At 40.5% G+C, this 16,728-nt stretch overlaps 1 protein-coding gene across 8 annotated transcripts in view; it reads right to left on the bottom strand.

Moving 5' to 3' along the window:
- The window catches only part of Gria1 (glutamate ionotropic receptor AMPA type subunit 1), a 348,064-nt gene that overhangs the window by 124,128 nt on the left and 207,208 nt on the right, over positions 1-16,728 (bottom strand). For all 8 annotated transcript variants that reach the window (XR_012442449.1, XM_074057054.1, XM_074057051.1 and 5 more), the window contains one exon: positions 540-701. Coding sequence is in view for 7 of the 8 variants with exons in the window: in XM_074057054.1 (XP_073913155.1) it covers positions 540-701 (162 nt within the window). In the remaining variant the exon portion in view is untranslated. The remainder of the gene's footprint in view (positions 1-539; positions 702-16,728) is intronic.

Raw genomic sequence — 16,728 nt, 5'->3', positions numbered from 1 at the left:
AGGTGAGCCGTTTTCTTCTAGTGTGCCCTCCCACTGTGATGATTCTGCCTTGCCATAGTCCTAAAAGCCCTAGAGCTGAGACCTCTGAAACCACAAACCAAAAATAAATAAATACTCCTTTAATTTGATTTGCTCAGGTTTTGTCACAGTGATGAAAAGTGATGAACACATGCTGTGTAGAATGCTGATGTAATGGATAGCGTTTAAGCAGCCATCTTGGACATAAAGCAATAGTCATATGCTGAGGATAGTAGAAGAAGTAGAAGAATTCTGGGTATTTGATGACCTTGGAATCATTATACAAGCCCTGCACTACTAGGCCGTGGATTTTGTTTACATGAGCGAAAAAACAGAATATCTATCTTGTTAAGCCATTGTCATTTTGGGTTGTCTGACCCCTGTACCTATTGTTGTGTAATAATGGTTATAGATATATTTTCCTTTGCTTGTTCCTTTTAGAAAACCTAATCATTGCCAAAGGGTAATACTTCCCATAAATCTTGGCAGGCAAAGGGACCAGTCTAGTTCCATCACCGTACCTTAGGCCTTTTCCAGTCTACCCGGGTGTGGTCTCGAGCGTCACTGTTCTTCCACTGCTGCATGATCTTGGCAGGGATGGTGTCTGTGTAGTTCACCAACTGGAAACCTGTCACATTTGCTCCACTCTCCTTGAATTTATTTAAGTCAATGTCCATGAAGCCCTGTGGACAGAGGAAAGGGGAGAAGTCTGAACTTGTGGCCTGAGGAAATCAACTTAACCATGTTGCAACATCACAGGATTTTCTCTCCTGCTCCACAGGTGGATATGACTTAGTGAAGACAGCAAGGCCTCCTTCCATCTGAACTTGGTTCTCACTGATTTTGTGCACTGTTGTACTGTGGTCAGGTGAGCTAGCCCAGAGCCAGCATATGTGGGGAAAGGTACTGGCTCATAAGCCACTAGTTATACTGCCTTGGACTAAGTGCCTTATCTAAGTAATGGGGTCAGAAGGCTGGGGAGACAACACAGTAGATGGTGTGTATTAAGTGAGTGGTACCTGATAATTGGTAAGTGACTGGGATTCCTGATGACAGATATGTAGAACCTCCACATATCTGCAAACCTCCAGGACAGGAATTGCTTTACTTACTATCCCCTTCACCCTTTTGAGTTAGAAAAATCTGACATCCATTTTCCATAGGGTAAGTGCTTATGAATTCCCCAAGGTCACCAGCAAGTCTGTGGAAGAGGCTGCCTTCTGATTAGGGTCTTTAGCCTTTACTCTGTACTCTTTTATTTACAGGGTACTGGATCTGCTCTAGCTGATGAGGCCTGGTCAATTCTAATATCCACAAAGCCTTCTTTGTTGAGAATGGAAATTGATTCTAATTCAGTAAAATTTACACACTTAGGAAACCATCAACTTAAAAGGAAAACTGCATTTATATAATATATCTAATAATGCACAGTACTTTCATATCTATGGCCTCATTTCACTTTATCCCTTTGTAAGATACAATTTACATGTCTATGTGCCAAATAAAGAAACTGAGGTAGATTGGGAGAATTGACTTGCACAGTTTAGTTAGTTAGGGGCAGAGTGGAGACCAGAACTAAGTTCTTTTGTTAGACAATTCACTCACTCCCTCACTTACAAATTCATCATTCAACAAACATTTTTGAGCACCTATAGTGAGTGCTCTGTTCTATGAGGGCGAATAAAACAGGTTCCTTTCCTCATGGACCTTATATCCTAGTGGATAAGTTAGGCAATAAACAAATAACCACATAAATTTACATTGTAACATAGTTCAGTAGTGTGTGCTCCTCAGTGGTGAGGCCTATGAAGAGAGAGAAAGTGAGGAGGTGTACCACCAGTCTTTGGAAGGAATGATCTGGATAAGTCTGCCTGAGCGGTGTTGTTGGCACTCACATCTTCCCTAAGGATGTGAGTAAAGCAAAGCCTTGTGGGTGAGTTACAAGGATATCTGGAGAAGAGCACTGAGAGCAAAGGCCCAGAGGAGCAGAGATGTATGACATGTTCCAGGAGCAGTAGGAAGGCTGGTGTGACTGTAGTATAGTGGTGAGAAGGAGAGAGGGTAGAAAAAGATTGGAGAAGCAGCCCAAGCCAAGTTGCAAGCTGCCTTGTGTTAGCTTGGGTTTCTTTTTCACTGTAGGATTTTGAACAGCGATTATAAAGTCCATGCTTATTTGGGTCCATGGTTTGGAGCAACTGCATCATCTCAATAGGAGAAATGGGAGGAACTGAGGATGCATTTGGTGGCTGGGGGAGACACAGCTGGGAGCCAAGAGGACTGAATGCTGGTGCCAGCTCTGTCTCAGGATCTGGCAGCATGTTTACATCTCTGCTTCTCATAACTTCATCTCCTTTTTCTGATCTGAAAGAATGGACTTTATGATTCAAAGACCTCTATCTTCTGCCTGTGACTCTAAAGTTCTGTGATACTTTAGTGCTTCTGTCTTACAAACAAACCAAGCTTATGTCCTTGCTATTCTCTGCCTGGGAATGCAAATTCTATGGCTGGCTCCTTCCCATCTTTTGGATTTTAGCTAGAACACCATCTCTTCAGAGAGGTCTTTCCTGACCCCTTATTTGAAGAATCAGTCCTTCTTGCCTTGTAGTAGACACTGTCAGCACCTTGTTCATTTCCATTCTCCCATATGCACTGGGCATGCTGAGGAGTTCATATGCCTGGAAGCAGCTCACTACCCACAACAGGTAGACAGTTACTAAAAATTTGCCCCAGAATCCTCTTGCCTGTTGCACAATGCTGAGGTATGCTCTATTCTGACATCTAGAGATCCTCTGAAGGACTGAACTCCTGTAGCCTGCAGCTTAAGTTCTTGGTAATGCTTCTTTATGTCTGCTTTCCCTTCCCCTCCCTACCTGACTTCTTTGTTCCCTATTGTGTTTCTAGTATTGGCAACCAAAGAAAGCACTTGTATTTGAATCCTTGCCTTGGAATCTGCTTCTGAGAGAACCCAGTTCAGTCACTTCTGACATCCAGCCAACCAGTTCTATCTCAGTGCCTGCTAGAGTTTCTCCAGAACATCTGTCGCCATTTGAGATTATCTTGTCTGTTCATTTGTCCCTTTGGCCTCTTTCTTCCCATTGGAATACCAGCTACTGAGCATGGGGACATTTTCTGTCTTGTTCACTGATATGTCCTGGAACCTAGCACCTAGAACCATGCTTGTCGCAGAGTAGATCTCAATACTTATTTGCTGAGTGAATGAATAAAAATCATAGACTTTCCTCAAGCAAGAATGCCAATTAGCCAGGGGAAACATGACTAGAAGGCAGCAAATGCCAGTGGATGACTTGTAATTGGCTGAAAAGAAAACCTAAGCTTGAGATTGACATACTCTATAGTCATAGCTTCTAGAGTTTTAAGAGATAACTGATTTGCACAAGGGTACCAGCAAGCTGCTAGTAAAGGTAAACTCAGAATTAGCTTTCTCTACCCAACATGCATTTTAAGTGTTGTACCATGTAGAATCACAGCCATCCCACCACTGGTTAAAACCCAGTACACAGTTGAGAGACTGTCCATACTCTTTATAGACTTTAAAAAAGAAACAACTTGTGCAGCAAAAACCTTTGATAAGATTCAACACCACTTTGTGATAAAAGCTCTAAGAAAACTAGGAATAGTTTTCTTAACATTATAAATGCTGTATATGACAAACTTATAACCAACATCATACTTAATGGAGAAAAACTGAAACCATTTCCCCTAAAATCAGGAACAAGACAAGGGTGCCCCTTGTCTCCCCACTCCTATTCAACATAGTCCTGGAATTCCTAGCCAGAGCAATAAGGCAAGGAGAAGAAATAAAAGGAATACACATAGGTACAGAAACTGTCAAAATATCTCTATTTGCAGATGACATGATCCTATACCTCAAAGACACAAAAAACTCTACCCCAAAACTCCTAGACACCACAAACAGCTTCAGCAATATGGCAGGATACAAAATCAACTTACAAAAATCATTAGCTTTTCTATACACCAAGAATGAACAAATTGAGAAAGAATATATGAAAACAATTCCATTTACAATAGCCTTAAAAAAAATCAAATACCTAGGAGTAAATTTAACAAAGGATGTGAATGACCTCTACAAGGAGAACTACAAACCTCTGAAGAAAGAGATCAAGGAAGACCACAGAAGGTGGAATGATCTCCTGTGCTCATGGATTGGTAGAATCAACATAGTAAAAATGCAATCTACATGTTTAATGCAATTCCCATCAAAATCCCAATGACATTCATGACAGAGATTGAAAAATCTATAACATGGTACTGGCACAAAAACAGATATGAAGACCAGTGGAACAGAACAGAGGACCTTGATATGAATCCACACAGCTATGCCCACCTTATTTTTGACAGAGGTGCCAAAAACAAATGTTGCTGGGAAAAGTGGTTATCTGCCTGCAGAAAGCTGAAACTTGATCCATGTCTATCACCCTGTACTAGTATCAACTCAAAATGGATCAAGGACCTTAATATCAGACCTGAAACTCTGAAGCTAGTACATAAAAGAGCAGGGAATACTCTGGACACAATAGAGTATAGGCAAGGACTTCCTCAATAGAACACCAGCAGCCCATTAACAAAGAGAAAGGATGGACAAATGGAACTACATGAAATTAAAAAGCTTCTGCCTAGCAAAATAAATAGCCTCTAAACTGAAGAGACCACCCACAGAGTAGGAGAAAATATTTGCTAGCTATACATCAGACAGTGGATAGATAACCACAATATACAGGGAACTCAAAAAACTAAACTCCCCTCAAATCAATGAACCAATAAAGAAATGGGCAACTGAACTAAACCGAACCTTTTCAAAGGAAGAAATCCAAATAGTCAAAAAACACATGAAAAAATGCTCACCATCTCTGAGCATAAAGGAAATGCGAATCAAAACCACACTAAGATTATACCTCACCCCTGTTAGAATAGCTATCATCAAAAACACCACCAGCAACAAATGTTGGCAAGGATGTCGGGGAAAAGGAACCCTCATACACTGTTGGTGGAAATATAAGCTAGTACAACCACTTTGGAAAACAACATGGAGCCTTCTTAAAAAACTAAACATAGATCTGCCATATGATCCAGCAATCCCACTCCTAGGGATATACCCAAAGGAATGCTATTCAGGTTACTCCAGAGTAACCCATGCACACCTGCACACCCATGTTTATTGCAACACTATTCACAATAGCCAAGTTATAGAAGCAGCCAAGATATCCCACTACTGATGAATGGATTAAGAAAATGTGGTATTTATACACAATGGAATTTGACTCAGCCATGAAGAAGAATGAAATCTTGTCATTTCCAAGTAAGGAAAGAGGGTAGGGCGCCCTGAGTGCTGAAGAATGGGGGAAGGGAATCCTTCCTGGGACAGTCAATAATCAAGCCAGGCGGGCTGGAGAGGCTCTGGTGGGAGAGGGGGCACGTGCCCAGCAACCAGGAGCGGGAAAACTTGTGAGAGTGCCGGAGGGAGGAAAACTCCACAGGAGAGGAGGGAAGACCTCCTCACTTCCCACGTGAACTGTAAACAAACATGGCAGCTGGCAGGAGCAGCAGCACCGCCCAGTAATCAGGAGCAGGAAAGCTTGTGAAAGTGGCGGTGGGAGGAAAACTGCACAGGAGGAGGGGAAGACCCACCTCCCACATGAACTGTAAATAAACACGCAACCCTGACAACGCGGGTGCAGTGTCACCTTTCCCAGTGTGCTTGGAAAGGGGAAAGCTTGTAGCAGAGGCTCACGCACAGGAGAAATCTGAGTAAACAAAGCCTGCAGGGCCAGGTGAGTGCTAAGCTCACCCCTGAGATCTGCATAAATAACGCCTCCCACATCAGCAGGCTGACAGCAGTGGGCAGGCAAGCCATAGCTGCAGATACCATTCTCAGAACTGTCTCCAGACTCTTTTTTTTTCTTTGTCTCCCTACCTTTGATGAGAGAACAACCGAATTATACCTGCAAGCTGAAAAACTTACTGAAACTGTATTGCATATCAACTTGGGACACTTGGTGGGGTTTTTTTTGTGCATGTGTGTGTAGTTTTGTTCTACTTTATGCATCACCTTTGATGAGACAACTGCAGAACAACATCTGAGGCACCATCTCCAGGATTGGAGACTGAGACGGACACCCAAATTATTAAGACTGAAACATCATTGCATTTGAACTTGGAAGTTTTTTTGTTTTCTGTTTTTTTTAAACTTTTTATTTTTCATTTTATTTTAATTTATTTTTATATATATAGATTTTTCTTTCATTTACTTATTTTTAATTTTTATTCTTATCTTTTTTTTTATTTTTGATTTTCAATCCTCTGTCTCTCTAATGTCTGTTCAGCTTATTGTCGACCAAAATGTACAGGAGACACTCAAGAAATTCCAAGACAATAAAAATAGAGAATTTGAAAAAGCAAAAGAAGAAATAAAGGAAACCATAGAAGCACTGTACAAACACCAAAGTGAAAGAGAGAACACAATGAATAAACAGATAAATGAACTCAGGACAAAAATAGACAACATTAAAGAGGAAACCAGCCAGGACATGGAAAACCTCAGAAAAAAGAACGAAACAGAACTGCAAAACAAAACGGAAGGCCAATCCACCAGAATAGAACAAACAGAAGACAGAATCTCAGAACTTGAAGATGAAATGGTAATTAAAGGAAAAACCAAAGAACTATTAATTAAACAACTCAAGACCTGTGAAAAGAAAATGCAAGAACTCACCGACTCCATCAAAAGACCAAACTTGAGAATCATGGGCATCGAAGAAGGGGAAGAGGTGCAAGAGAAGGGAATGCATAATATATTCAACAAAATAATAACAGAAAATTTGCCAAATCTAGAGAAAGATATTCCCATACAGATGCAAGAGGCCTCCAGGACACCAAACAGAGCAGATCAAAAGAGAACTACCCCATGACATATCATCATTAAAACAACAAGTTCAGAAACTAAGGAAAGAATATTGAAGGCTGTAAGAGAGAAAAAGCAAGTAACATACAAAGGTAAACCCATCAAAATCACAGCAGACTTCTCAACAGAAACATTAAAAGCAAGAAGAGCATGGGGTGAGATCTTCTGGGCACTGAATGAAAATAACTTCAATCCCAGGATACTCTACCCAGCAAAACTGTCATTCAAAATTGATGGAGCAATAAAAGTCTTCTATGATAAGCAGAAACTAAAACAATATGTGACCACAAAGCCACCACTACAAAGGATTCTTCAAGGGATTCTGCACACAGAAAGTGAAACCCAACTTAACCATGAAAAGACAGGCAGCACCAAACCACAGGAAAAGAAAAAGCAAGACAGTAGAGAGTAACCTCAACATAGGTACACACAATCAAACCTTCAAACAACTAAGACAACTAAATGGCAGGAATCACCACATACCTATCAGTACTAACGCTTAATGTTAATGGACTTAATTCACCCATCAAAAGGCACTGCTTGACGAAATGGATTAAAAAGGAAGATCCAACAATTTGTTGCTTACAGGAGACCCATCTCACCGACAGAAATAAGCATAGGCTTAGGGTGAAAGGCTGGAAGAAAATTTACCAAGCCAATGGCCCCCAAAAACAGGCAGGAGTAGCAATACTTATCTCTGACAAAGTAGACTTCAAACCTACATTGACCAAACAAGATAAAGAAGGACATTTCATACTAATAAAAGGGGAAATAGACCAAAAGGAAATAATAATCATCAACCTGTATGCACCCAATGTCAATGCACCCAATTTCATCAAACATACCCTGAAAGACCTAAAAGCATATATAAACGCCAACACAGTGGTTGTGGGAGACTTTAACACCCCATTATCATCAATAGATAGGTCATCCAAACAAAAAATCAATAAAGAAATTCAAGATCTAAAATATGCAATAGATCAAATGGACCTAGTTGATGTCTACAGAACATTTCATCCAACTTCTACACAATATACATTCTTCTCAGCAGCCCATGGAACCTTCTCCAAAATAGATCATATCCTAGGGCACAAAGCAAGTCTCAGCAAATATAAGAAAATAGAAATTATTCCATGCATACTATCTGATCACAATGCAGTAAAAGTAGAACTCAACAACAAAAGTAAAGACAAAAAACATGCAAACAACTGGAAACTAAATAACTCATTATTTAATGAAGAATGGATCATTGATGAAATAAAAGAGGAAATTAAAAAGTTCCTGGAAGTCAATGAAAATGAAAACACAACCTACCCATGTTTATTGCGGCACTATTCACAGTAGCCAAGTTATGGAAACAGCCAAGATGCCCCACTACTGATGAATGGATTAAGAAAATGTGGTATCTATACACAATGGAATTTTATGCAGCCATGAAAAAGAACAAAATGTTATCATTCGCTGGTAAATGGATGGAATTGGAGAACATCATTCTGAGTGAGGTTAGCCTGGCCCAAAAGACCAAAAATCGTATGTTCTCCCTCATATGTGGACATTAGATCAAGGGCAAACACAACAAGTTGATTGGAGTTTGAGCACATGATAAAAGCGAGAGCACACAAGGAAGGGGTGAGGATAGATAAGACACCTAAAAAATTAGCTAGCATTTGTTGCCCTTAACGCAGAGAAACTAAAGCAGATACCTTAAAAGCAACTGAGGCCAATAGGAAAAGGGGACCAGGAACTAGAGAAAAGGTGAGATCAAAAAGAATTAATCTAGAAGGTAACACACACGCATAGGAAATTAATGTGAGTCAACTCCCTGTATAGCTATCCTTACCTCAACCAGCAAAAACCCTTGTTCCTTCCTATTATGGCTTATACTCTCTCTACAACAAAATTAGAAATAAGGGCAAAATAGTTTCTGCTGGGTATTGAGGGGGTAGGGGGGACAGGGAGGTGGCGTAGTGGGTGGTAAGGGAGGGGGTAGGCACGGGGGGAGAAATGAACCAAGCCTTGTATGCAGATATGAATAAAAAAAAAATTGTCATTCTCACCCTAAAAAAAAAAAACTCTTGTGCTATGAGGCTTAATTTATCCATACTGCAGGAAAATGAACATGTACTTGATTACAAAAAGAAATAAAAATATTAACTCTTTGTCTACCAGTTCACTGGAAAATTCAACTCACTCTATTCCCTGGAGTACTCATTAAATAAAGTTTAATTAAATAGTTTCAATTTCCTTTGCCATTTTATTAATAAAAACCTTGGTATTAGGTGATTAGTGTATTTTTCATTATCTTCTTTATTTGTGCTATTAATTATATAATGTTGTTTAAAGACACTATGTTGTTAATTTTATCCTAGTAAAGATTTTAAATATTTTAGTTATGAAGCTTGATCATCACTACTCTCTTTGGGTCATTTTGCCTGTTTTATACCATGCTCCCAAATAGTGAGTCTACTGATTAATACACTGTGACTATTGAATAAGAATGAAATTCATCTATAAGGTGCTTAATTTTCAAGTTATTCAGCAAGAGAAGTCTCCTAAGCCAGACTCCCTCTACTGTCTCCCTAGCCCTGGCATCAGGTGCTTGTCTTTGAAGTGATTGTAATCCAAAATGGAGCTTGGTGGCTCCAGGAGTACATTCCTGAGGCTGTTACGTCCTCATGCTCTTGTCTGCTTCTTCCACACCTCTGTCCATTCACACTGTCTGCCCCACACGTGCCTAATACATGGGTGATATGGAAAGGATGAACTTTCTGTCATTTTCATCCAAGTGCAAATGGGCTGGCTGAAGAACTGCAAGCTCAAGATGGTGGGTCTTGACACAAGCAGCACACAGAATAGCTTGGGAAGCTTTTTAAAAACAGCTATCCCTAAGGGCTGTCATTTTTTTCCCTGAAGGAGAAACTAGATATCTGTATTGTGACAAAACTTTAACACTGGGGAATCAAAAGTCAAGGTTCAAAATATGAAAATCATGAATGTAATTGGCAAGAAGAACACTAAGCAATAGTGTAACCAACAAACATTAAGGAATGGATGTAGGGTATAATATGAAATGATTTATCATCTTTCTAATGGGAGTCACAAGTGGGATTAGATAGATAAAGCAAGAAAATGAGAAACAGACATGTAGATGTGTGAAAGAAATAATCACACTACCATATATAGGAAAAGTTTAGAATATTTACTTCAGAAGTCTGAGATGGGAAAGAGCAGGTATTTGCTTGTTGTTTTAGATCCTTCTACAGTATTTTTTACCATGTAAATATATTGCCTTTTAAATACTACTAAAAATAACTAAGACCGTTAGAAGTTCTGATATATACTCTGGTTAGTAATCATTCATCAGTCACTGGAGAGGGGAAAGGAAGGCGAGTGGCAGGACAGGGAAGAGGAGTTATTCCATTTGTTGAGGCCGTGTTAGCTGTTTAGGGAGCCCTGTGTACTCTGTCATCTCCTAGCCTGGAATGAAAGAACACTTGATGCTAACAGCTCAACTGAAACACAGCCTCTAAGCATTGCTCATAAGAATAACAAAAATGACAAGAATGGCTAAGATGCCACTTCATATGCATTATATGACTTTATCCCAACCATCTTTTGAAATTTTGAGGTTACTGCTATTGAAAAATAATCAAGAGTTACCCTAGCTTCATTTTAAACATTCCCCTAGCTCTTATATTAAGCAGGCATTCTCTTCAATGCTTTGTATACAGTCCTCTTTAACTCCCTAAATGGTCCTAAGAGGTAACTGTGTGCAGTTGTTATTGGACACTTATTTTCATAGTGACTGAGTGAGTGTCCATCCTAGTCTTCTGTTGAGAAGGAATGGTTCAGAGACCTTTGGAGCCTTCCTAAGATCACACAGCAAGCGAAGATGAAAATGGTGTTCCAACCATAAAATGTATCTTTTTCACCAATATGCTACACTGCCCAATCCACAAGGGACATTTGAGTGTACATTTAGGATGGTGCATCCACATTACCCCAGTCAAAGGGGGGCACAGAATCTCAGATTGTGTGAGAATAAATTTCTTGCCCTGTCCGAACAGAGACCTTTCACAGCCTTCTATCTTGAAGGGTCAGGAGTATTGTTTCTCTCCTGGACACCACCCTCTCTAGACTGTTTAGATATTTCTTAAGCATCAAGCTTTTCTAAAGCCTTACTGCCCACATATCCTGCATTCACACCAGAGTGCAGCAAACTTCTTCTGTGAAGGGCCAGATTGTAAGCGTATTATACTCTGCAGATGGTACAGTTCTGGTCATGACTACTCAACTCTGCCATTGTCGAGGGTGGCCATTGATAATAGCAAACAAATGAACATGATTCTCAATAAAGTGTACTACTGGACGATGGAATTTAATTTCTTATAATTTTTATGTTGCAAAATGTTCCTTTTTTTAAAAAATGACTTAAAAATGTTAAAACCATTCTTAGCTCATGAGCATACAACATCAGGTGGCAAGGGCTATTACCTATGGGGCACTGTTTGTTGATGTATGACCATATAGAAGCAAAGCAAAGTTTTTGGAAATATAGCCAAACTCCTCATTGCATAGACAGAGAACTGAGGTCCAGAGAGAGTGAGAGAGCTAGGGGTCTAAGATTGTAAGGCTAGTTAGAGGACAAGCTGGGATTAGAATCTGTCTCCCATGTGCACTCACTGTAGAAGGTAAGGTAAGCCTGCACAGCTATTTAAATAGAATGATGAGGAGTGAGGAGCTCAATTAAGTAAACTAGTTAATACAGTCACTGCATCTATTATGTCTATTATAATTTTCAGAGCATTAGAATGAAAAGGCATAGTTATGATATCCTAAAGAGATGTCTAACACTGTAACTTCATGGACATGCTTTCATCCTGCTGTGAAGAACTGGAGACTGCTCTAAGGATCTTGAGGAGGCTCTGAGCCATCATTATGACTATTAATTACCATGAGTGCTTGGAAACAAAAGAACCGATTATGTGTCATTACTGGTTAGTTAATTTCTTCAAGCTTCAGTTCTCTGGATTTTAAAATGCACTTGTAATAGTACCTATATCATAGAATTGGAGCTAAAGTTCATAAGAATTCATAGAATTAAGCATGGAGAGCTGTGTCTGGTACATAGTAAGTGCTTAAGGAACATTAGCTTTTATTCTTATCATCACATTTGCCATCCTCATTATCATTGGGTTAAAAGAGGTTAGGTGTTGTTGGAACTGCTTCAAAACCAGGGATTGGGCCAGGCAAGAAACTAAGAGCCCATGAGGCAGGTATATAGGAAGCAATACAGCTTTTGTAGGATGAAAAGCTTTATCTTCAAAGCTGGATTTCCCTTTTTCTGGGACTCTTTAAAGGGGTCACATACAAGCTGTTCAGCCCTCAGCATCCTGCCTGAGCAGACACCACACCTGGCAGAAGGAAAAGGGAATATCCAGCATTGATAAGGGACAGGGCCAAGGAAGAAGGTTTATTAAACAAATCCTTGCACATCAGAAGGAGCGCTCTTTCCACCCCAGCCCCTTGAGATCCAGAAGAGGTAAGATTAGACCAAATCAAAGAACTTGTACTTTATACTCTGGATGGCACAGTTGAAAATGTCAAGTTTCCTCCAATTGTCAGAGAAAATCTTAGATGACAGCTCCATGAAGAGAATAGTTATAGGGAAGTACAGCTTGGAAAGTCTTGTTATGTTAGAAATACTTGAAAAAAGTGGAGATGACCAGCCTAAAAGATAATAGAAGACAAAGAGTATAGGTGAAGGAGGTACTTGAATCTGAGGAGGGTTGTCATGGGGAAGAGATGGAAGATTTTTCTCTACTGTGGAAGGTAGGTCAGAACTAATGAGTGGTCAGATGTTATGGGAGGCAGATTTTTGACTAGAACAGTAATGACAACAGCCATAGTGTTTCAAATATGTACTACGTAGTAGGCATTGTCCCAAGGTACTGTATATTATCTTGTTAATCCTCATAACAATCCTGTGAAGAAGATACTATTATTCCTGTTTGCAAACTAGATATTAGAAAACTGAGTTTTAAATCATTGGAGTAGCTTCTGCTAATGAAGGACAGAGACCATAGTCTTAGCAACACTCTAGGGCTTGTGCTCTAATCACTGTACATCTTGCCTCCTACCCTCTAGTTCAATCAGTCTTGTCCATTATGTCCTGACTGAAAAGAAGTCCTTGAAATGGAATGTGTCTTTATACAAAGAAGGAATTAGCCGGTTTCCATGGGACAAGGGTGTTTGCCCTCAGCACCTTTGACCTGTGCTGTTACTTGAGAGTGTGAGTCACCAAGCCCTTTACTTCTGCATATCTTTGGGCTCTCCACAGTCTAGTTGAGGCTGCAGTGGTTTTTTTTCATGTGCCCTATGGCATTGAGAGCCCCTGGAGGGCAGAGCCCCACAGGGTTTATACACAATTCCCAGAGAAGGTGCATGTTTAATATATGCTGAGGGATGGAGGAATTGGAAGCTTACCCTTTTCACCTCTTAGTTTCAGCTTTGTCACATGGACCAAAGAGGCTTTTTATTGACTTTTTTTTTTGTGTGTATTATGTTGTGAATCAGATCACAACCAAAAGTGTCAGGAAAAGAGTATTAGGGACAACCACATAAATTCTGTCCCTTCTTTGAACCTCATGAGTTGTGTGCCCTTAGGCAATTGCCTCAGCCTCTGTTGACATGACCTTATTGATCTACAAAATAAGGACATAGGCTACATCAATGGCCTTCCAAGCAATGTTCCTGGCACAGGCATTTTAGAGGTTAGCATGTAGAGTTAGAGGAATGGGGTTGGACAGGGTCTATCTCCCTACTCCTTCTTGTCCACAAAAGCGGTTCTACCTTTTCTGTTTTACATATTGGGGTTCTCCCCCAAGATTCTACTTGAAAATGGAAAATGGAGCTTCAAACTAAAAAAATATGGAAACTTCTGAGCCAGCCGATTTCTCTCCTAAGGGCTATCCAAGCTTTGATCTATAATTCTGTGATCACACAGGTGTGTGTGCACATGAATATGGATAAATACGAATTCATGGAATTCTCTTGGGCTGAGGACTTAATTGTGTCCTCAAATACCCATGTCTCTGCATAAAACTCTGCACATTTTCCTATTTTAGACACTTTAGCAAACCAAACCTTTAAGATATCCTCACCTTGTATAATCCTTGGTAACACATAGGCTTATCTGGTTCCTAAAAAGTCAATAGAACATTGTAGCTATGCTTACGTCACCTAATAGATACACTATCCATATTGGAAGAAAAGCATTAGTGTTAGCTTGTCTAATCACATTTGAAACCAGAGGGCAGGTTACCTGCACACTTGGATATCTGCAAGCACACCTATAGACTTAATGATTGACAAAACATTATAAAAGTTACTTAGGGTCACATAGCAGGTGCTTGTCAGTTCTGAGCACACTGTGGCAGGTCAAGGACCTCCAACCCAGGCTGCCAGTGCAAGGCTGCAGATGTGGGCTACATGGTCTGGGACTGGTTGGTCTTCCAGTATCTCCTTGTCTCAATCTCCCATCCCTAACTGGGATAGGGTGAGTCCTTGTGGGGAGCAGATTATGAGAAGCCTATAAGAACTTGACATAAGCACAGTTGTGTCAAATAATTGGCAGGCTGAGTTTGGCACGGCCCCAGCCGCAGAAGAGCACAAGGGCGAAATGCAGCACAGCTGCATTTCCTAAGTTGTTTTTGTTCAGAGAAGTAGAAAAGCAAGTTTCTCTTGTTAAAATGTCACACCCCTCCCTGAGAACTGTTGCTCCACCTTCTTGCTTATAAAAGACTCACTGAAGGAGGATGAGGAGGATTGATTGAAGGATTGATGGATTTGGATTGGTGGGCTGCTTGCGAGAATGATGCTGTTACTGCTGCTGCTGCTGCTGGCTGTTTGTGTGTCTGCGAGTCTGAGCACTGAGACTTTAAGAGAGAACATGGGACAGTGCAAGTCTGAGGACCAAGACTTTAAGAGAGATTAAAGGGAACATGGGACAGTGTGAGTCTAAGGAAAGAGACTTTAACGAATAGAAAAGGAGCAAGGTTTTAAAGAATAGTAAAGAAGTAAGGCCTTAAAGAATAGAGAAGAAAAGAAGAGAATAATAGAGAAAAGAAGTAACGAGGCTGTTGTGCCTCTCCATCCTAGTGCCCAGCACACCTGATCCCAACTTTATGCACGTTTGTCTTCTATCGTTTGTCCTTTCTGCATCTGCAGTTGCACCTAGTTAGGTAGGCTCGTGACAGGTCCTTATGGCTGTAGTTCCTGGTGGATGTGAATCAATTGCATCATCCTTTTACAAGATTATAAACTTTCTATGCAGAGAAGGCCATGCAAGGGCTCTTCTGTATTCAGAGAGTGAATATAGAACCAGAATTCATAACCAGGTCTGTTTGACCCCAAAGCTACCTTTCCCAACAGCTCTTGTTCCACCTGCCCCAACAGGGGTGGCAGAAGCCAAACATGGCTTTGTATGGCACTGAGATGGCAATAAAAGCAGTGCTGAGTACAGTGGGTGAGCTTAGCCTCACAGAAGGAGTCCACAGATTTCTCACTGTGGGGAAGCCAGGAACTGAAGAACAGTGTCTTCTCAAGCTGACACAGAAGTGGAACAGCAGCTCAGAGATGGGAATGTGGACTAGCTGCCACATGGACCCAAACCCTCAACTCTAACATCCCACAGGATGTTAATCCCACAGGAGTTAATGTGCAAGCACATGGTGGGAATGGCTGACTGCCCTCACTCCAAGAGTCTCAATATGACCTGGGATGACCAGAACTTACCACCACTCCTTCAGCTTCTGTCATACTAAAAATGACTGTTTTAATGAAGTTCCATTGATGTATAATGAAACAGATGTCTCATAGGAGTTTGAGAGCCTGAATTCTGGGTCTGTTGTTGCCACTATAGGCAAGATTTTAACTCAACCTTTTTCTCAAGGACCACCCACACTGCCCCTACATCTGTTCTGGTTCAGAAGTCACATGGCACAGAGGGAGAACATGCACTTTGGGATTCTATAGACCTGAGCTGGTTGGGGGAACCCAGCTCTTTCATTTTGTAAACATTGTGACTCTGGAAAAGTCACTTAACCTTTCTAAACCTTGGTTTCTTTGTCTAGAAAATAAAGACCTCAAGAGTTTTTATAAGGGTGGGGATGTATAATTAAAGAAAGACAGGGGAATACAAAAAATGTGTGTTCAGAATAGACAAATATATAGAGACAGAAAGTAGATAAGTGATTGCCTAGGGCTGGGGAGAGGGCTGGCAGGAGAGGACAGGTGTGTATGTGCCAGTATGTGGGGTGGGAGGGGGAGAATGGGGAATGACTTCTAATAGTTACAAAGTTTCCTTATTATGTGATAAAAATGTTCTAAAATCAGTGATGGTTGCACAGCTCTGGGAACATACTAAGAACCACTGGGTTGTATAATTTGAGTGGATGAATTGCATGCTATGTGAATTATATCTCAAAATAGTTGTTTAGAAAAGTAAAGAATTGTGGTATAGCTCCTCAATTTCTTCATTGTCCAAGTTCATACCATCACATCCATCAAAACACACCATTTTATAATATACATAGAAAATGTGAATATACATATCAACATATACGCATATACGCATACTGTTGGCAATAATGGCGCCGATAGGTTTTGGTTCTTACTGCACACTTAAGCTTCTGTTTCCCAGGGTCACAGTCCTGCCTCAAGTCTAGTTTGAATTCTCCTTCTGCCCCAACCTCCAATCAGCATGAACC

Source organism: Castor canadensis, chromosome 16, assembly GCF_047511655.1.
Source record: "Castor canadensis chromosome 16, mCasCan1.hap1v2, whole genome shotgun sequence".
In the NCBI taxonomy this organism is placed as follows: domain Eukaryota; kingdom Metazoa; phylum Chordata; class Mammalia; order Rodentia; family Castoridae; genus Castor; species Castor canadensis.
The sequence above is the reverse complement of the archived record's forward strand: the minus strand, read 5'-3'. Positions and strand labels throughout refer to the sequence as shown.